The sequence below is a fragment of the Pollachius pollachius genome (genome assembly GCF_949987615.1).
Source record: "Pollachius pollachius genome assembly, chromosome: 19".
Classification (NCBI taxonomy): domain Eukaryota; kingdom Metazoa; phylum Chordata; class Actinopteri; order Gadiformes; family Gadidae; genus Pollachius; species Pollachius pollachius.
In genome coordinates this window covers 7,211,674-7,232,518 of record NC_136952.1, presented here as the reverse complement: position 1 = coordinate 7,232,518, position 20,845 = coordinate 7,211,674, and the positions used below count along the sequence as shown (strand labels likewise).

General features: G+C 49.4%; 1 protein-coding gene across 1 annotated transcript in view; it reads right to left on the bottom strand.

Moving 5' to 3' along the window:
* The window catches only part of LOC307090309 (uncharacterized protein), a 43,810-nt gene that overhangs the window by 7,869 nt on the left and 15,096 nt on the right, over positions 1-20,845 (bottom strand). The window contains exons 18-41 of the mRNA XM_079756891.1: positions 20,647-20,844; positions 19,936-20,065; positions 19,150-19,390; positions 18,764-18,911; positions 18,204-18,381; positions 17,667-17,847; positions 16,871-16,997; positions 16,432-16,551; positions 15,420-15,570; positions 14,816-14,928; positions 14,569-14,719; positions 14,039-14,287; positions 12,921-13,130; positions 10,721-10,902; positions 10,183-10,369; positions 9,325-9,467; positions 7,854-8,038; positions 5,500-5,759; positions 4,624-4,837; positions 3,071-3,254; positions 2,102-2,228; positions 1,430-1,525; positions 878-1,072; positions 141-397 (exon numbers count right to left, since the gene is read on the bottom strand). Coding sequence (XP_079613017.1) covers positions 141-397; positions 878-1,072; positions 1,430-1,525; positions 2,102-2,228; positions 3,071-3,254; positions 4,624-4,837; positions 5,500-5,759; positions 7,854-8,038; positions 9,325-9,467; positions 10,183-10,369; positions 10,721-10,902; positions 12,921-13,130; positions 14,039-14,287; positions 14,569-14,719; positions 14,816-14,928; positions 15,420-15,570; positions 16,432-16,551; positions 16,871-16,997; positions 17,667-17,847; positions 18,204-18,381; positions 18,764-18,911; positions 19,150-19,390; positions 19,936-20,065; positions 20,647-20,844 — 4,227 coding nt within the window. The remainder of the gene's footprint in view (positions 1-140; positions 398-877; positions 1,073-1,429; positions 1,526-2,101; positions 2,229-3,070; positions 3,255-4,623; positions 4,838-5,499; positions 5,760-7,853; positions 8,039-9,324; positions 9,468-10,182; positions 10,370-10,720; positions 10,903-12,920; positions 13,131-14,038; positions 14,288-14,568; positions 14,720-14,815; positions 14,929-15,419; positions 15,571-16,431; positions 16,552-16,870; positions 16,998-17,666; positions 17,848-18,203; positions 18,382-18,763; positions 18,912-19,149; positions 19,391-19,935; positions 20,066-20,646; position 20,845) is intronic.

Here is a 20,845-nt window from a genome sequence, read left to right as displayed (position 1 = left end):
CTATCTATATATCACTCTATCTCTTACTCTATCACTCTAGCTATCCATCCATCTATTCATTTACCTTCTATCCATCTATCTCCTACACTATCCCTCCATCACTCCATCTATCTTCTAGATGGAGGAGCGGGGGGGCTGACCTGTCTGTACTGGAGGTTCCGGAGCGTCTGGGCCACGCCGGCGTCCTGCAGCTCGCGGTAGACGGCCGCCAGCTCCTCGTGGGCGCACAGGAAGCGCTGCACGTAGGGCACCACGGCGCGCACCAGCGCCTGCACCGCCGGGCACGCCCGCAGGTCCTCCGTCTGCGGCTCGGTGCGCACGCAGCCCGACAGCAGCCGCACGCCGCAGATCTCCAGGAAGAGGGAGCGGTCCTCCTCCAGGAAGGCCGGAACTGAGGCTGGATTGGTTGGGTGGGGGGTGGGTGGGTGGGTGGGTGGAGGTGGGGTTAGCAGGGGCGGTGCCCACGTCTTTGTTTGAGATGACGTCGTGTTTGAGGTGATGCACGACAAGCAGCCGACCCAGGACCAATCACAGCTACTGCTCCACCATCAAGGGGAAGGGACAACCCCCCCCCCACTCATAGACCCGTGGCTGATGCGACACGACAAGCAGACAGGAAAAGTCGAACCACGCGTGGTTCCACAGGCTCCGACTTCTCGTCTTCTTGCCGTGTCGATGCTTTTGAATTCGACGAGGAGCAGTACTTACTAACGTCATATCCCAGCCCCTTCTAATTGTTTTCTCAATATTGACCAATATAATCTTTTTTCTTTTTTTACTTTTCCATAATCGAACAGCCCTACTTACGTCTCGCCTGGTTTAAAGAAAGACCCATGCATCCCGTTTCAAACCGGTGCTAAAGCAGAGGTCCACGTACCGCGGCGGTCTCCGGGCTTGCCCCTGCTTAGTGCCCCTTGCTTCTTGTCGGGAGGGGGCAGGTTGAGCAGACACACGCCGGGAAGGGGTTTGAAGATCTTCTCCAGCTCCCGGTCGTCCGCCACCATGGGCCGGCGGGCCAGGGTCACCCAGTTCTTAGCCTTGGTGGGGAACACCTTCTTGTCCAACACCATCCCTGGATCACAACGACACGAGCGTCATACACACGCCCTCCTTCTGTCCCTCTTCAATGGGCTCCATTGGACTTCGCAGGTAGCGGTATACACATTTAACTGATTTCATTTGATATAATACTAATTTGCAGACTTTATATATACATATTATATAATTATTTATAGTGAAAGATAAACTTGGGGGTTATCATAGTGCACTGGTTTACAAAAAGCGCATTTTAATTCATTTTGAACATCATTACAATCAATTAAATGATGGTCAATAATAATCTATTGGATTGAGGGTCGAGGCTGTAGATTGGCGTGTTAGATCAAGCCAATGAGAGCCATGGGTCTGTGAGGGGGGGTGCGGCACTCACCCTTGAGGGTGGAGCAATAGCCTCTATTGGTCCCGGGTTGACTGCCAGGGTCCATGTAGTCCAGCTCTGCTGACGTAGTGGTCTTACACTTCTGAGCTGTGGAGGGAAACACAGTGAGAGAAAACGCTAGAGATACAGTCCGGGAGAACTATAGGCTAGCCATGCACTTTTTAGTCCGTTTAAAGGATGAAAGAGGAACTACTGCTGCTATCTCTCCCCATATGTGGGTCAGATAATCTCATGAACATATATTAAACCAATGAAATGAAAGGGCAGAATGAAAATCTTTATGTTCTAGGTTAATATCATTGTTATTTCCGTTCAACCCAGGGTAGTTTGGGATAATGAAATTCTTAGCCAAGGCTAAGGTCAACGCCGTAATACGAATTAAATACATAGAAATAGAAAACATCAAATATAAAATAAAGTGAACATGTACATGATCATGAAGGAGTACATCATGTACATGAAGTCATTGTTGATTACTGCAATATCGGTATTTATACCGGCATTTAGCAAAGACGTTTTTGGCGAAGAAGCAACAAGATGGCGGTTTAGGAGGTACTTTTGTAACTTCAGAACGATCATACGATTAAAAACTTCCCATCGGTGGAGCTCTGAGCTCCAGAAGGCCCATAGACATGGCTCCAGTCTCCCTGTCCCTCCACTCACCAAGGCGGGCGTAGATGACCGACACGTCCTGCAGAACCTCCGCCGTGGGCATGGGGCAGGAGGCACACACCAGCTCCAGGAGACCCACGTACTGGAACATGGTGGGACTGGGCTCCACGCTGAGCTGCTACAGGGAGGACACACACACACACACACACACACAGGGAGCACACACACACACACGCACACAGGGAGCACACACACACACACAGGGAGGAAACACACACAGGGAGCACACACACACACACAAGGTGCACAAACACACACACACAGGGAGCACACCGCACACACACACACACAGGGAGCACACATACACACACACAGGGTGCACAAACACACACAAAGGGAGCACAAACACACACACACACACACACACACACACACAGGGAGCATAACCACACACACGGAGCACACACACACACACACACACACACACGGAGCACACACACACACACACACACACAAACACATACACGTCAGGTCTCTGCTTTCTCTGAGTGGAGTAAACACGGACTAGGGTCAACAGTGTATGCCGTCAACTTTCGTCTGTGAATAATTTTTATAATTTATTTTTAAATTAGATGCCAACCTTGAATAAATGAACAAATTAAGTTTTATGCCGGTGTCACTCCCGTTGGTAAGCATGACAAACTTTCCCTTAGGCGAACAAAAAAGCAATTTTTATACATGTTCCTAACGAGCTAGTTAACTGTGCATAAAGCCATTATCCTAGCCTGCTGATACATGCACGCGGCCAACAGTCCAGCCATGTACTGCAGCCAAACAAGGCGAAAGACGGAAGACGGCCAGAATTAAACAACGCTTCTTGCCGCACCTTTGTGTTTGAGGACGTAAAGCAGCTCCGTCCGCTTCCGCCTCGAAACACAGCGCGAGAGGTAGCATAAAAGTAAGGCCAAAGAGACGAGAGAGAAAGAGGGGAGGAGGCCCAACGGCGCCCCCGGTGGTTACCCTGATGAAGAGCTCCTGCATGCCCTCCAGGGGGAAGTAGAAGGGGGCCAGCTGCCGGGGCTCCTGCAGGGGGCTGTCGGGGGCGCACACCAGCAGTTTGTAGCGCTTGAACATATGGGTGGGGTCTGTCCAGCACACCTCCTTCAGGTGGTAGAAGCCCCCCGAGGTCCAGTCGTCGCCACGCCTGGGAGGGGGGAACCACGCGGCGTTATGGGGTTCTTAAAGTAGTCGTTACAAATGTGGTTACATTTAGGCTGGAAGGGGCTGGGGTAGTCTCAGCAGTCAGACTTTAGGTTCACATCTACTCAGACTTTGGATTCACATCTAGAGTCAGACTTTGGATTCACATCTAGAGTCAGACTTTGGATTCACATCTAGAGTCAGACTTTGGATTCATATCTAAAGTCAGACTTTGGATTCACATCTAGAGTCAGACTTTGGATTCATATCTAAAGTCAGACTTTGGATTCACATATAGAGTCAGAAGGTTGGATTCACATCTACAGTCAGACTTTGGATTCATATCTAAAGTCAGACTTTGGATTCATATCTAGAGTCAGACTTTGGATTCATATCTAGAGTCAGACTTTGGATTCATATCTAGAGTCAGATTTTGGATTCACATCTAGAGTCAGACCTTAGATTCACATCTAGTCAGACTTTAGATTCACATCTAGAGTCAGACTTTAGATTCACATCTAGAGTGAGACCTTAGATTTGTTTCAACCAATCGTGTTGTTGGAGTCGGGGACTGTAATAACATCACGTTATTGGCTAGTCAAAGCGAACACAAACTCAGCCAGTTGTACTAGTCTGTTAAGAAAGGTTTCTGTAGCGGTTTCAAATCAACACATTGTGTTTGGCCCTGTAGAAATCCACTTATCGAACGCTTCAGTCACTAGCGGGAATGAGTTTCTTCGGTAGAAACTCTCTAATGAAACAGGAAACAAGGCTGTTTGTGATTTCAGGCCCAGGCTCTTTGCCATCTCCCCACAGAAGTTCTGCTCTAAATTACTGCTGGGTCCGACATAGTGGTTACGGTGACCCCAAGGCGAAAGGGTCTGGGTTCAAAACCTGATGTCCGCAGTAAACAGACAACTGCCCGCTACCATCTTTCAGCCTATTTTGGTTGCATTTAATTCTCACAAAACTTTTCTTGTATCGCAAAATCAAAGCTGCTAATCAGCCGTAAGATAGATAATATAATAGTATTTATACTTTCTAAACTTTTCTTTCTTTTTAATGTATTCAGCTTTTTATCCAAAACCAATAGCCAGAATCGGCATTGAAAAAGAGTCATGGGTGCGACCATACAGTCTACATGCAGGCATCACCGATTAAGGTTCCCTATTGTTGACCCCTACCTGCTACTTAATGACATCCTAACTTACTGCAGTGCAAGGGTAAAATCCCCTGCTCAATGTAACGGCGTTAAAGGTGAGCTATTCAAAATCGGCTTGTAACGGCTAATCCCACTCAAACCTGGTGGTATAATCTGTCACCTTTAAACAATGTGTACAATGTGCAGATGGGCCACAGCCCCGCCCACTGACCTCTCGTGCTCCACGTAGACGGCGGGCGTGTGCCCGAACAGCTCCTTCAGGGCCCCCTGGGGGCAGTTCTTCTGCAGGTAGGAGTACACGTTGTAGATGTGCCGCTTCGTGCTGGTGAACTTCGACCCCGGCAGGCCCTCCGCCTCCTCCGGCCGGGAGCTCCAGGTCTTGAGGTAGGAGATCATCTCCTCCACCGAGATGCTGTGCTTCATCCCTGAGGAGGAGGAGGAGGAGGAGGAGCCACAGACAGGAGGATGAGAGGCGTGGACGCTCTGCTCTCTCAGAGCGGTGCTTCTCCCCTGGTGTAGCCTCAGGACCCACTGGTCGCTGGTTATTGACTCACAACCCAAAAATGGCATTTACCAATGATTGCCTGTGCTGATCCTTTATGCTTTATGTCCTGTTTAAAGCATTGAGCACACAAAAAGCTGCTACCGTTGGGGCTTAGCGCAAAGAAATAATAAGCAATTAATAAAGAGAATTAACGTTAAATCATTAATTAATTCACAGGTTTCTTTCTAAAGATGAAGGTTTGGCCATCCCCAATGCTTGACCCGCCGGTTGAGGATGTCAGTCATGTTTTCTACTCTAAATACTCTAAACCACTCTATTAATAACCTGTTAAATTATAATTAATAATAAACAAAGACAATCAGACTGAGTGTCCTTTTAGCAGCACGATCAGCAGGGTTGACATGGCCTCTGTTTGACTGGAGCTCGCCTGCCAGACTTAGCAGAGACCAGTTCAACTCCGACACCCGAAACACAAACAGCGTCTAAGACGCTCCCCCCCCCGCGGTGTCCTTCACCGTACGTCCTCCACATGACACACCCAGGGCACCGGACGGACGGGCGCGTCTGGGGCGACATCCTTACCCAGCTTGCGGCTCAGCTCGCTGGGGGGCTTGTCCAGGTAGCAGACGTGCACGCCCAGCAGGCCTTGCACCTCGGGGGACACCAGGTACACGGCGTCGGGGACGAGGTACCGGACCCTCTGCTCCCCGCCCTCCAGCAGTCGGTAGGCCGGGACCCAGGGCAGCCGGGACAGGAAGTGGAAGAAGGAGGACTTGGTGGTTTTGGCGTGCTGGCCGTCGCCGTCGACGACCTGCGCGGTGATGTACTGGGAGTAGCGGTCGCTGTGGACAGATAGGAGACACGGCTAATGTGACGCACGGACTTGCAGGCTCTGCATGACGTCGGCTCTGCTTCGGTGCTTCCTGTGCGTCGGATGCTAGCGCCCGGTCTCTCTTCTCGAAGAGGTGCTCAATATCAATGAGACAAAGCTGCGTGAATCAAGGTTAAAGAAATGTGTACAATTTGACCTCTAGTGTTTTTGTTTGGTAGGCTGTCATCTTATATGAATCATCAAAATAGGCTTCACGTTAATGATAGGGCAGGCGTTGTATTTAAGAAGCTTTTTTTGGCGGGAGGGAGGCTTGAAGGGAATGGTGGGATTTTTTTCCATTGGACAATCTCAAAATCTTGCTCATTCTGGCCGGTTTCTCCAAATTGCCCTCCCTTAAAGGAAGAAACCAATAATAAAGCAAAGCTAAGTGTATATAACTTGGGAGACCCCGTTTGGAGAAGACTGCCTTTTGCATCGACAAACCTAAATGAACACCCAAACCTCCTTTAAGGAATTGATCATCAAAAGGCCTTGATAATACGACTACAACCCAGCGTCAGACAGCAGCGGGTGAGGAGAAAAAACCTCCACCATTGCCTGCTCAAGGATTTCATATGGGGGCCTTTTGAAACCTATATTGCCTGTGGAGGACTGGGGAACAGAGTCAGAACTAAATGACCCACATTCCCGCCAGGGAACAGAGAGACTGGAGGCGTCTAGTGACTCGCCGGAGCCAGTCTGCACTTTGAAGAAGAGCCAATCATCACACGCTATTCATCAGGGTTGAATGACATTCTAGTGCTGTGGTGCGAGACGAGAGAAAGCTAGATTTGGATCACATCTAGTGTGTGCCTGTGCGTTTGTGTATGTGTGTGTGAATTGTGAAGACTAAATATTTTAGGCGTGTGCGAGTGTGAAGGTGTCTAGAATCAGTTTTTGTTTGGCAGCGACACTTCAATCCATTAGTACTTGCAACCACGAGAATCTTTTTATTAAAAGAGTTGCATAGTGATAGTGGCAATTTCCAATGACTGGATTTAAAAAGGCGAAACTAGAGATCGAGAGACAGAGCGAGCGAGATGCAGGTGTTCTAGAATAGAAGTAAATATATAGACTTATTAAGAAACATCAGAGGCAGCCATTATATTAAGGAAAAGCTACTTGAAAACGGCAAGCCCATTTATTCATTAACCAATTGATGCAGATGAAAAGGTATTTTTGACAGGGATTTGAGCAGTAAGGTACAGACTGACCTATTTAACCTGAATTAAACCCCAATACACACACACGCACGCACGCACGCGCAGACACGCGCAGGGTCAGAGTGAACTATGAGCAGCTAAATCCCAGGGTAATCCCTGGAGTGAATTCAAGGCCACAGTGCTTGACACCCAAACAAAGGCTTAGAATATTTGTGCTCATCCCTGAGGACTTCCCTCACTCTGAGTGTATCATGAGCCACAGCCTCCAATGACAGTATATACCAACCCTTATTGAGTCTAAGGGCCCTCAGCATCCAGTGACAGTATTTACTAACCCTTATTGAGACTAAGGGCCCTCAGCATCCAGTGACAGTATTTACTAACCCTTATTGAGTCTAAGGAGCCTCAGCATCCAGTGACAGTATTTACTAACCCTTATTGAGTCTAAGGAGCCTCAGCATCCAGTGACAGTATTTACTAACCCTTATTGAGTCTAAGGGCCCTCAGCATCCAGGGACAGTATTTACTAACCCTTATTGAGTCTAAGGGCCCTCAGCATCCAGGGACAGTATTTACTAACCCTTATTGAGTCTAAGGGCCCTCAGCATCCAGTGACAGTATTTACTAACCCTTATTGAGTCTAAGGGCCCTCAGCATCCAGGGACAGTATTTACTAACCCTTATTGAGTCTAAGGGCCCTCAGCATCCAGGGACAGTATTTACTACTAACTCTTACTCTAACTCTGTAACCAAAAAAGTGGCAGAAGAGATCATGTGTGGGTTTAAGTGTGTGTGTGTGTGTTTGTGTCTGTACGAGTGTGTGTGTTTGTGTCTGTACGATTGTGTGTGTGCGTGCGTGCGTGCGTGCGTGCGTTGTCCATGTCCCGAGGCGCCCTCCTCACCCCTTCTCCCAGTTGTCCTCCAGCAGCTGCAGCAGGGCTCGTCTCTGCTCCAGCAGCTGCCTGTCGGGCAGCGCAGCCGTGGCCAGGGAGTGGAACTCCTGGCAGGGGTAGTCGTCCATGACGTAGCCCCCCTCAGCTGTGCCCTGGGGCCAGGAGTCGCTCCCCACAGCCCAGGGGCTGGAGGCCTGGGGGACACGGGGAATGAAGCATTACAATGAGGACACCGGTCAAGGTTGCCAAAGCCACACATAATGTAGTGCACTATGGGGTGTTATAATGGTATCTGTTAATACTGGAACTACTGTACTAGGGTACAATAGTGGTGCTGTTGAGTACAACGGATAGGGGGAGATGGTGATAAATCTCATACTTAGCGCACACACACACACACACACACACACACACACCGAAAGATATCAATAATTTGACAGAAAATAAGACCAACCAAAATTGTTTAAAAAATAATAATTCTAACGCCCATGACAACAGTCTGTTATTCATATCCGCGATGTGTGTGCGCAATTCAGAAATACAAGACCGTAGAACACCATAACTAACCAATTAGACTGGAGCACTCAACCAAGCTGAGCAACATAAATAACTCTATGAAAGAGCCGTGTGTTTATGTGTGCATGTGTGTGTGAGAAGGCCGAGTCAGACGGTAACGCCGTTGCTTGAAGGCAATACGGGCGCCGGCTGAACGCTCCCTCTGTGAGCGGACGCTAAACCCGGCTGGCCGCTGAGTGGTCACAGCCCGGTCGGGGCGGTCGCGTCGCATCAGTCACCGGGCCACTCCCCGCTCCTCTTCAAAGCCCTCTACGTGTCTCTGGCTTTAGCTGGGACTCCACACTTTCTGGGGGACCTTCATCCTTTAATCTGGCATGGATTACCGCTGCCTGACTCGCCGCGGCTGTGCTGCAGCCGAGCGTACGGGAGTGCCTGGTAGAAGCTGCTTGGTAGCGTGCCGTCGTTGAAATGTGTTTCAAAGGCCGCATCTGTTCAGCCCGTTCCTACTTCATTAAACTGTACTGCAAACTCTCTTTGAAAAAAACCTTGAATAAAACCCTCATTCAAGGGGTTGGGTAGGGGGGGTTCAAATTGCTAATGCTATATACACCAGGCTCAGTTTACTAACTATTTAATATTAATATAACTACTATTATTCAGGGTGACACGCCATGGAAGGAAATAGGGGTTAGAGGCTTCCTGCTCAGCAATGGCTACCAGTATGCTGTGGACACTGGGATGAGCCTCCTGTGCCGAGAAGGACTGTTTGAACGTTATAAAGTCAAAGTTCGCTCTTTTTCTGATATGCAGCATTTGCAAAAAATCCTGATGCATTCAGCTGCTAAATACGATGTGTTCATTAAAAACAGCCCATACACAATGTTACACACGCTTAGGCGAACTGATGCGCGCACGAGCGCACGCACGCACACGCACACACACACACACACACACACAGGCTCACCAGTTCGGAGGGGGAGAGGGTGCGTCTCTCCTTGCGGATGATGAGGTTGTCCCGGACCCCCAGGGCGTAGAAGAATTCCCTCCACCCCTCGACGTCTCTGTCAGTCTCCACGTAGCAGGGGCTCAGCAGCAGCCAATCACAGCCTTGGAAAGGGGTGGGGGCGATGGGACAGGTGAGGCAGACAGGTGAGTAAAGTTCAGGCTGTACAAGGTGTGTGTGTGTGTGTGTGTGTGTGTGTGTGTGTGTGTGTGTGTGTGTGTGTGGGATGTTTGATTAGAGATTTGCAGTTGGATAATAAAATGAGCAGCAAATAAAGCAAAAGGCAGAAAACACAAGTAGGGCCCAAGTGGTCTGTAACACGACGGCCACGGCTCTGGCTCTTACATAACGGGTGGGTGTAAGTGCGCGGGCACAAACACACACGCATGACCGCACAGGCTCCCTACAGCTGTGTTCCACACAAGCTAACATTTCATGCTGGCTTTACTCCCAACAATGGAGGCATTGCCCACAGAACATGACCACACACACACACACACACACACAGGAACGGGGTTGAAGATCACAAAATCTCCTGAGGCATGAGTGAACTCTGGGTCAATTCAAAACCAGGATTATTCAAATCCATCCACTTTTTGCCAATATGCCAAAATGTGAGTTTGATCACACAAATATGCATGTGTGCGCACGCGGTAGTGCGTGTGGGCACGCAATTATGTGCGTGCGTGTGAACGCATGCGATTCATCATGCATGCATGAGGATTGTGTGTTTGTTCGACTAAATGTGTGTGTGTGGGTGTGAGGGGAGCGAGTGTGTGTGTGTGTGTGTGTCTGCGTACGTGTCTGTAAGACTCTCACCAGGCAGTATCTTGGTGAGGTCCACGTTGTTGTACTCGGAGGAGAAGTGCACCCGGTGGAGCTGGGGGCAGAGCAGCCCCCTGCTGGTCAGTACGGGTACTGTGGTGTCCAGGAGGGGCCAGCTGGAGGCGGAGCCGTGCTGCTTGATGAACACCAGGTAGCTCACCACCACCGGCTCTGGCTTGGCCTGATGGGGGTTCAAACACACACAAGAGAGTTGGTTGGAGTGCACACACAACGCCATCAGAGTACACACACACACACACACCGCACACACACACACACAAACACACGAGAGTTGGTTGGAGTGCACAAATAACGCCATCAGAGTACACAGACACACACACCACACACACACACAAACACACAAGAGTTGGTTAGAGTCCACACACAACGGCATCATAGTACAGACACATACACACACCACACACACACACAGACACACACACACACAAGAGTTGGTTAGAGTCCACACACAACGGCATCATAGTACAGTCACACACACACACACACACACACACACACGGGGCGGGGGTACCTTCCAGGAGTTGTTCCGCAGCGCCGGGTAGATGTGCTTCTCCAGGACCTGCTGGGGTTCCAGCTCGTGGACGCCCATCATCTTCAGCAGCTCCCGCACCTGCTGCGCCTCCAGGGGACGCTCGCAGGCCAGCAGGGAGGGGTGCACAACGCTCACGTCCTCGTACAGCGCCGCAAAGGGTCCTGGGACAGGGGACACAGCGAGTGGGACAGGGGGACACAGCGAGTGGGACAGGGGGACACAGTGAGTGGGACAGGGAGTGGGACAGGGGACACAGCGAGTGGGACAGGGGGACACAGTGAGTGGGACAGGGGACACAGCGAGTGGGACAGGGAGTGGGACAGGGGACACAGCGAGTGGGACAGGGGACACAGCGAGTGGGACAGGGAGTGGGACAGGGGGACACAGCGAGTGGGACAGGGGACACAGCGAGTGGGACAGGGAGTGGGACAGGGGACACAGCGAGTGGGACAGGGAGTGGGACAGGGGGACACAATAGAATAGGAGGACAAAAAGATAGTCTTCTATTCTGTAATAAAGACCATTGCATATGACACAGAGTACATGACATATAGAACACACCTGGGCTCAGAGTAGAGCTGTTCATGAACGTCGTTCTCAGCAGCTTATACAGCTGTAGTGGTGTTGTGTGAGGGTGTGGATCGGATGACTGTACAATCCTGCATTGATTTAATTTTTTCTTCCCACTGATCTTCCAGTCTGGAATTGGAGGACCACTGAAGGTTAACCGAGTGAGCGTGTGCGTGCAGAGGTGTGTGTGTGTGTGTGTGTTTGAAAGGCTGTTGCCATTGAAGTGCAGCCAGAGTGATGACGTCACGGTGTGGGAGAGGAGAATTATTCATCGTCTGTCTCTGACTCCTTGCTTTCAGAGAGGCGGGGGGGGGGGGGCTTTTATTGTGAAATGGATGACGCAAAACACTGCTAAGTTTGCCAACCCACGTGTGGGCAATGGGCATGCCTCTCTCTCTCCTCTGTGTGCGTGGGCGTGTGCGTGTGTGTAAAAATAGTGTAGGTCTGTACTTTTTAGAGGTGAGAGGTGGACATAGTCATATGCCTACCTCTGCTGCTGCAGTTTGATGTGTATGTGTGTCGGTGGGTGTTTGTATGTGTGCGTATGCATGTGGGTGGGTGCGTGTGTGCCCGTGTGTGTATAGGTGTGGGTCAGTGTGTGCTTGCCTGTGTGTGTGTGTGACAGCGTGTCAGCATGTGTGTGTGCGTGTATGTAAGAGTGTTAAAATAACCTAAAGAAAAGAAAAGAACCAAGCAGGTTCTATTTGTATTCCTCCTCTGAAGCGTCTCGAAGGCAGGCCACACCTGCAAGCCGACGACAGGTCGTCCCGGTGTCCAGAGACACAACACACCGCATGTCCTCTTCATACTCAAAGACAAACTACAACACTCAAACCCTTACAAGTGCACCTTAACTCGCTGGCCGACCTTCGCTCTGGGCACCAGATTTAAATCAATATCTTCTTCATTTTATATTCTTGTAAAGAGCCTTGGACGAGTTCCCACTCTGTGGCGATTTAACATCTTCCATGACCTCTTTTAACATAACATGACACTTTCTTCAACGGCCATAAGTATTATTAACACTGTTCACATATATTCACTCTATGATCAGTTTCTGCTTCGTTATTCTCCTGTCACAACAGCTATGCAGTGCATCAGAACACGAGCACGGCGGGAATCCAGTAGCAGGCAGACAGGAGTACATGATCTTCCATGATAGCCCCATCAATCCCAGGTGGGGGAAAGATTCCCTGACATGCCAGAAATATCCTAGCCTGGTCCTACCTCACTCTCGTACTTCATTTCATTTGCACAGAGAGTCTGGCCACTCTCCATTGACAAATGTTAACTCACTTGAAAGCGGGCGTCTGTTGGAGTTTAAAACTATTGGATCTGCCCTAACCAATCGCTAACGTTTGACTACAATGCAAACTAGTGCACAACCTCAACGTCATTGATCTCAGCCACTCCCTCTGTTTGCTGATTGGACGGCCAAAAAAATGGCTGCTGAAAACTCGCGAATGCACCGCAAATCCAGACGTAGTACTGAAGGGAAATTAGTATTGAGCGGAAGTACGTAGGCGGGGAGAGCCAGGCCAGGAATATCCATGGCAGCCGACACAATCCCGACTGTAGGTCGGAACACGGCGTTCCCCGGAGCATGTACCTGCTGGCTTCTGCTTGCCCTCCTTCTTCTCGGCCTTCTCTATGGGGAAGAAGACACCCACGCTGCTCAGCGCCACCACCCGCCCGTCGGCCAGGGGGATTATGGGTAGCTCCCGCAGTGCCTGCAGGATCTGCTCCTCCTCGCCATAGCCGTTCTCCAGCGCCCGGAAGTTACAGACCAGCAGCCGGGAGAGCCGGCGGAGTCCCTCGTCTGGGGGGGGGGGGGGGGGAGAGGAGATCGGGTCAGGTGATGGGGCTTCATTCAGCCTCACAGGACAAGTAAAGCAGAAAGTGCTAAAGAACAAGTGCATGCCTACAGGTTAAAAGGTGATATGTTATACAACCAGGTGTGAGAGTGATTATCCGTTACAAGCTGTTTTGAAAAACTTCTGACATCACAAGTGTGCGTGTCCACCTAGATGTGTGCATGATAGATCAGTCTACCAGCCTACCCAGTTGACTGGAGCAAACGTTGCTCATCTGTCCGTCATACATCTAGGACACGCCCACTTGTGATGCCAGAAGAGGCAGTTTTTCAAAACGGCTTGTACGGCTAATCACACTTACAGCTGGTGGTATAATATGTCACCCTTAAGGCCTTACTGGAAGTTCTCCTCAAACTCCTGATGTAACAGATGGGAAGGATCAGCTTTTATAACCTACGTACTATGTGCAACATTAAAACCAATCAACGCTTTTGTTGATTTCCATTATTGGCCCTTTTAAAGTACAGTTTTCCTCTAGGAACATACTATATAATAGGGCTGAACGAGTTGGGGAAATAATCAAATTGCAATTATTTCGACCAATATTGCGATTGCGATTTAGAATGCGATTTTTCTTTTTTAAAGTTTCTTATGTTCTGTATAATTCACTAAACAAGCAGTATATCATTCTATAGTATGACCAACACAACCCATTTTTAATTTTATTATCACTCTTTGCCATTTACAAATCGCGTTTTATTACATCACGATGTTGGTTTGAATTCGGTTAATCGTTACTACATACACACTTGTACACGTCACCACACAATGGGACAGTAGTCAGGCAGTACATCACAGGTACACAGCGCGGTACACATGACGATGGTGATAAAAGCAACGGTCGCGGACGCACCTGTGTGCAGCTCGCCCCCTGCCGTGAGCTCCCGGGCCATGGCGGTGGTCACCGTGGTAACGTCAGAGCCCATCAGGTGTCGCACCCCCAGGTGCTTGAGCAGGGAGAGGGGGGGCAGGGGCTGCAGGCTGGGGTGGAGGTAGGCCAGGGACAGGTGCCTGTCCAGCTCCTCGCGGCCAATCACGTTGCGGATCACCGGGTCGTGGCAGACGGCCACCTGGGAGGGCAGTTTGTACTCCACCTCCCGTTCTGACGATAACCGAGAAAAATACTTTTTATTCAGATTTTATAAGGACTCACACATTTATTTGATAAGAAATTAAGTAAAGGGGGAGAGGAGAGTTTGATGTTAAAGGCAAATTCTGTGCGGAACGGTGAGAGAATGATACAGACATAGAAAGATACAGATACAGATAGATAGAGACAGAAGATGTTGACATTACATTCCATTACCATTACTAGTCCCACTAATCAAACATGACCTTTCTAAAATAATACCGCTATGAGTGAGTGCAGTAGTGAGTGGGTACCTGAGTTGAGTGTGGGCAGGAAGGCCTGGCCCTTCAGCAGCTGTATAATCTGCCTGGCCACCGGCTTGAAGAAGTCCAGCACCTCGTCTGGCAGGGGGACGAACTGCAGGAAGTGGACCAAACCCTTCATCCCGCTGAACTCCGGGTGGTCCTGAAGGGGGGAAGGGAAAGGCGGTGAGTCAGTGAGTCGTAGTGAGTCTACTTAGCCCATCTAAGGTTTGTTTGTGTTGTCGAGAGTCGGACGTACGTTGAAGACGTTCAGGGCCTGGACGAAGAGCTGGGGGATCTCGGAGCGGAGCCACTGGTTCCAGGGGCTGTCTCTGTCCACGTCCTCACGGGACGAGGGGATGTCGAAGTCGCCTGAGGACACAGATGCTTTTTTGGTGAATAATGTGTGGTTAACCTCTTCATGCGTGGTTAACCCCATCGTGTGACATGTTTGTTTGGTGGCCAGGATAAACCGAAAACAAAGATTGATACTTTGACTGGTTTTACTCAGTTTGAGTAATGCATTGTACAACAATGTGTACCGATAGGCTCAGTCGGAAAGATGCGTCGTCCAATAGAAAGTCAAAGTCATGACAGAGACAGAATGAAACAGAGACAGAGCGTGCGACAGACAGACAGACAGACAGACAGACAGACAGACAGACAGACAGACAGACAGACAGACAGACAGACAGACAGACAAAAATAGACAGAGAGCAAGATTGACAGAGAGAGAAAACAACCCAATAAAAAACAGAGCGACAGAGACTGAGACAGAGAGAGAGAGAGACAGGGAGGAAGAGAGAAGCGTTAATCAAAACAAAGTCAAATAATAACGTGATGCGTTCTCCTTGTGAGCTCACCTTGGACGATGAAGCGGAAGCCGAAGCTGCGCAGCGGCAGGAAGGCGAACACGGGCTGCTTCTGGGGCTGGGTGATGATGTCACCGGGCAGAGAGCTGTCCCCCAGCAGGAAGGCCAGCGCCAGCTCGGTGGCCTCCACGTCCTCCTTGATCTGGACCACCAGCGGGCGCTCTCATTTAGTACAACACCCGGTCACCACCACCGTGCACTTTTTGTGTCACCACCACCGGGTGACAGTGTGTCACCCGCTGGTGGTGACACACTGTCACCACCACCGGGCGCTCTCATTAAGTACAACACACTGTCAAAACCACCGTGCACTTTCATTTAGTGCAATACACAGTCACATCCACCATGCACTTTCATTTAGTACCTCAAACAGTCGCAACCGCCGTGCGCTTTGATTAAGTACAACAGAGTCACAGTCACAACAACTAGTTCCGAGGTCTACGGACTTGTGTTAACTGCTTCCTTTTTTTCCGTTGCCTTCAGACGGGGATGCCGCTCGGTAAAGTGCTTAATCTCATATCGCGTCGATCATGTGAGCAGACTAGTTTGATTATTGGTCCCTTGGGGCAGAGGCTGGAGGAGGCAGGGCCAGACCAGAGGTCAGAGAGCAGAGGTGGATCACTTTAGTGATGGAGAAAGATCCTCCGTCTGGAATATCAAACCACTTACAGCTGACGATCCACTTGGTTCTCTTGGAGAGAATCAAACCGCACTAACAGCTCCACTCGCTTGCCGGTCAAACTACGAGCAGGAATCTGAACTGAACCTCCATTAACCCTCCATATTTTGGGTGCCGTCCATGAATATTACAATCGTTGGTCCTGTTGTGTTTACATGTTTATTTGGTGTGTTGTTGATCACCACATTACGGCACATGATCCCCCTGTGTGTGTGTGTGTGTGTGTGTGTGTGTGTGTGTGTGTGTGTGTGTGTGTGTGTGTGTGTGTGTGTGTGTGTGTGTGTGTGTGTGTGTGTGTGTGTGTGTGTGTGTGTGTGTGTGTACCTTCTTCGGTTCCAGCATGCGCTTGATGACCAGCCAGCGCTCCGTTCCGTCTGTGTGTTCCACCTCCAGAACGTTGTGGCTCCGGTCACGTCGGGTCATCGCCACCACCTGACGCTCACACTGCAGAGGAACACACACAGGTAAGGATGTTGAGTGTGTGTGTGTCTGTGTGTGTGTATATATATATATGAGAGCGAGTGTGTCTGTGTGTGTATATATATATATGAGAGCGAGTGTGTGTGTGTGTGTTTGTGTTTTTGTATGCGCGTGTGTTTTTGTGTGCGTGCATATGCATCTGCGTGCATGCATGTGTGATTGTATGCACGTGTGCGTGTGCGTGCGTTTGCATTTGCGTGTGTGTGTGTGTGCGTTTGTATTTGCGTGTGTGTCCAAGTGCATTTGCGTGTGTGTGTGTGTGTGCGTGTGCGCCTGCAGCCACCTGGTTGTAGATGGTGATGGAGCGCAGCCGGTGGAGGAACAGCAGCAGTGAGGGGTGAACGTCGTGGAACAGGTTCCTGGTCTGCTGGTTCTCCGACCGTAGCGGGAGGCAGATCTTTGTGGTCCAGCTAGCAGGGAGAGGAAGAGGACAAGGAGGAGGATTACCAAACAGGCCAGAATATCTGACCCTTTGTTAGTGTTAATGTTCTTTCTAAACATTTTGCTTCTTGGATCCGATGTTTCCGTGCTGTGATTGGTAACTCTGATGATCTGTATTGGTATATATTGTCCTTCCCTTAACATTGTGCTGCTGCTTGTCTTGGCCACTGCAGATTTTTCACATCAAATTAGGCTTTTTCCTGGTTTAAGCTGTAAAGATTTCAGGGTTCAAATATGAGAGCCGAGCAGAACAGAGCAAGAGAAAGGAACCACATCCCTCCAGGCTCCCTAAGTGTCGCCTCCATTAAAGAGTGCAACATTCCCGCTGCCGTGTGCGTGCCTGTGATTGACTGGCAGATGGAGTCCCAGAACCAATTGTTTCTGCCCTGATGGTCAAAAACGAGCTGGCTGTTAAATTGTCTCATGCAGAGGCATTTGCAGTACACTAGGAACAGATATTCCCCCAGATCATTCCGCTCACTAATAGCTGACTATCTGAACGCTATGCCCTATCGAACAATCAACACTGAAAGAATGGCTCTTAAATCGTACCTACAGCCCCTCCAAAAAATAAATTGTACAAAATAAAACTGCGATCTCGAGGACAACGTATTCAGAGCTTTCTCCAGACCACAGACCTGTGTTTGCCGATGCTGGGGATCTGCTGGAGGTCAAGAGGTCTTTGCTCCTCCACCCAGTGGGGGAGGATATACCCCATGGGGCCGCTTTTCTTGTCGAAGCGCAGGTGGAACCCGTTGGAGTGGATCTCAGGGCGGTCCGTCACCTTGAACACAGACTTGAAGCCGATGCCCTTTTGCCCTGCAGGGAGAGAGGCGAGGAAGATGAGGAGGGAGGTCAGGAATCATGGACCAAGGCACGGTTGTTTCAACATGACTTTTCATGTCCAGGATTTTTATCCATAGCCATGATTTTTTCATAACCATGATTTTTTCAGAAGAATGATTTCTCATGTCTTTGATTTTCTATGATCTATGATTTATTATATCCAGGATATAATAATGAACTTCTAAGTGTTCACCATGTAAGAAAAATGTGGGAACAAGTGAACCAAATGGAGCAGTTAGAAGACTGACGTTGCCAACCTGGGGGTTCTCCACTAGGGGTCCCCAGAGAGTCCTACTCCTAATTTTGACACAAAAGTAAAAGAGAAATACCTATGTATCCGTATTTGTGTTTGCCCTTGGTGCTGCGGCCCACGTCGCAGATGGCCCTGATGTTCTGGTCCTGGAAGCCCCTCTCGTTGTTCAGGACGGTGATGCAGTCCCTCTCCACCACCAGGACCAGCGCCGGCACCACCTCTCCCTCCAGCGGATAGGTGTTGTCGTCCGCGTTCTGAAACCAACCCGGGTTATTCGTGGTTTTCAAGTCAAAGTTTTTAGAAGGTTATGGGTATTTCCTGTGACGTATTAGTGAAGAAAACACACAATAGAAAAAAATGAAAAACAACTGTTACCCCTTTATATGATTCAACAATAAAATGTTAATATTAAATAAACGTAAAATATCAAAAACAGGTCTTGGTCACCAGGTAAGGTTGCTGGTTCGATCCCTGGCTCCTCCTAGCTAAGTGCTGAGGCTTCCCTGAGCAATGCACTTAACCCTTACTGATCCCTGAGAGCTGGCTGTTCCCTTGCAGGGCTGAGAAAACAAGGTTTTCTACCATTGGATCCGTGCTGACGGGCAACCCGTCAAATGGCTCTGGAGATAGATGTACCTGAATGAGCTCCAGGACAAAGTGTGCGTCTTTGCTGTAGAGCTCTGTGGACAGGCGGTCAAGGCTGCGGCCCAGTCGTTCCTGCTGTACTGCCATCAGCTCCTTGCATTCAGCGGTCAGCTCCACACCCACGCCAAACTGACTCTTCCTGTGGAGGGAAAGGTGAAAATCCAACAGGACTTAATCACTAGAGGTGAGGTTATTTACTAACAGCAAAGTGTATAACTTATAATCAAATCAAATGAATGCTGTTTGATTCACACCAATTTCTGCTTTGAGGGAGGAGGAATGCCTGGTTGAAAACTTTGCAAAGATTTACATATTTTAATTTCTTCGGTAGGGTATACTCCTAAACTTGTAGCAGTACAACAGCCAGCAGAACCAACCTTATGTCCTCGATCAGGGCTCTCTCAAAGTTCTCTTCGCCCTCACTGTCAGAACCGTCTTCCTCCTCCTCCTCCTCCTCCACCTTCACTCCGTCAGGGTCAGCGAGTTCTGCCTCGCCCACCTCATGGACTCGATCACATTCGCTGGCTGTCAGATAATCGCTGTGGGTCTCTTTGTTGACGAGCTCGTATCGCGGCTCCTCCTCCTCCTCCGCGTCGTCCTCCTCTTTCTCACTCTCGGCTGCGGGCGGAGTAGGCAGACAGATGGAACGGATCAAAGGTTATTGATCAGTATGTTGGCAGTAAGCAGTACGCATCCCGACTCATGGAACATCGGTTCAAGATGTAACATTAATTGAACATCAACAACTCTGTGTTAAATGAATTGCATTAACCGTAAAATATTTCAAAGAAAATTCTGGGCGCCCCGGTGGCTAACTGAGTAGCGTGCCTACCATTAAGGCTCAGTCCTGATCGCAGCAACCCGGCTTTGACTCCTGCCCGTGGTCCTTTGATGCATGTCTCTCCACTATCTCCCATACCTTCCTAACTATCTCACTGTATAATAAAGTATACAACTGCTTTTAAACTAGACTTATTTTTTATAGATAGTCATACATTGACCGTTAAGTTATCGTTTCCCCAGTTAATAAATGTATAAGCTATAAGCGATGTTGTTTTTAACAAGAAGCCTCGGAACAGCAAAACATGAAACCATGTAATAGGCGTGTACCGAACTAGCCGTCGATCTCTCCCATAATCCATTGTAGTTTTCCCCTCTCTTACCTGGGAGCCGTTGGCGGTGGAGTGACGACGTCTCAGAGCTGTCTTCCTTGGCGGGATCGTCCAGGTAGTCGTCATCGCCGTTCAGGTTGAGAGCGGACAGGCTGCCGCTGAAGGGGTCCATCAAGTCAGGCTAGACAGATGGAAGGAAACAGAAAACATGGCCCCAAAAAAATAAGAGAAGCGATCATTGAGAACACTAAAGGGGGAGTGGAGTAGAGGTACCGCTCAGCCCTGTGTCGACAACTCTACAAACAAACCCGGAATGTAGCCTGTAGCTACAAGCTACAGGCTACATACCCAGTCCTCTCTTGGTTTTGTTAGCTATGGGTGTTTTCTAATAGCATAGACAATAGCCATACACATTTTTTTTAAATCTTGATGAAGATGTGTTGTTCCTTTATGGACAGGAGAGGGAAGAGAGACAGGGAACTTGGTTTGAAAAGCGAAGGAATGACTTGTCACTAAGGACCCAAGATGGGAATCATACCCAGGTCGCTGCAAAACGTATTGCCTGCATGTTGAGCTTACATTTTATTTATTTTCATTTCTTTAATGGACCTCTTAATAATCGGGGGGTAATAATAATATTGGGGTAGATTTATATTAAGGCAACTGCTATATTCTTGAGATAATGCAGTGTCATCCAATCCGAGCGATGGAGCCATCAAAACATTCGCCATCAAAAGGGTAGATGTATCACGATCAGCAGACCTTTGTAGCCGTGAGCGTGTCCCGCGGCTTGGGAGGGTCCATCTTCTTCTGGTAGTCCTTGGTCCACTCTGTGACCCCCAGGCGGACGGCGAGCTGGTGCAGGCGGTTGAGGTGCCGGGCGTCCGAGCGAGCCACAGCCAGCAGGAGGGCTTTAGAGCTGGCCTGGCCCAAGACCCGGTACAGAGGCTCCAGGAACACC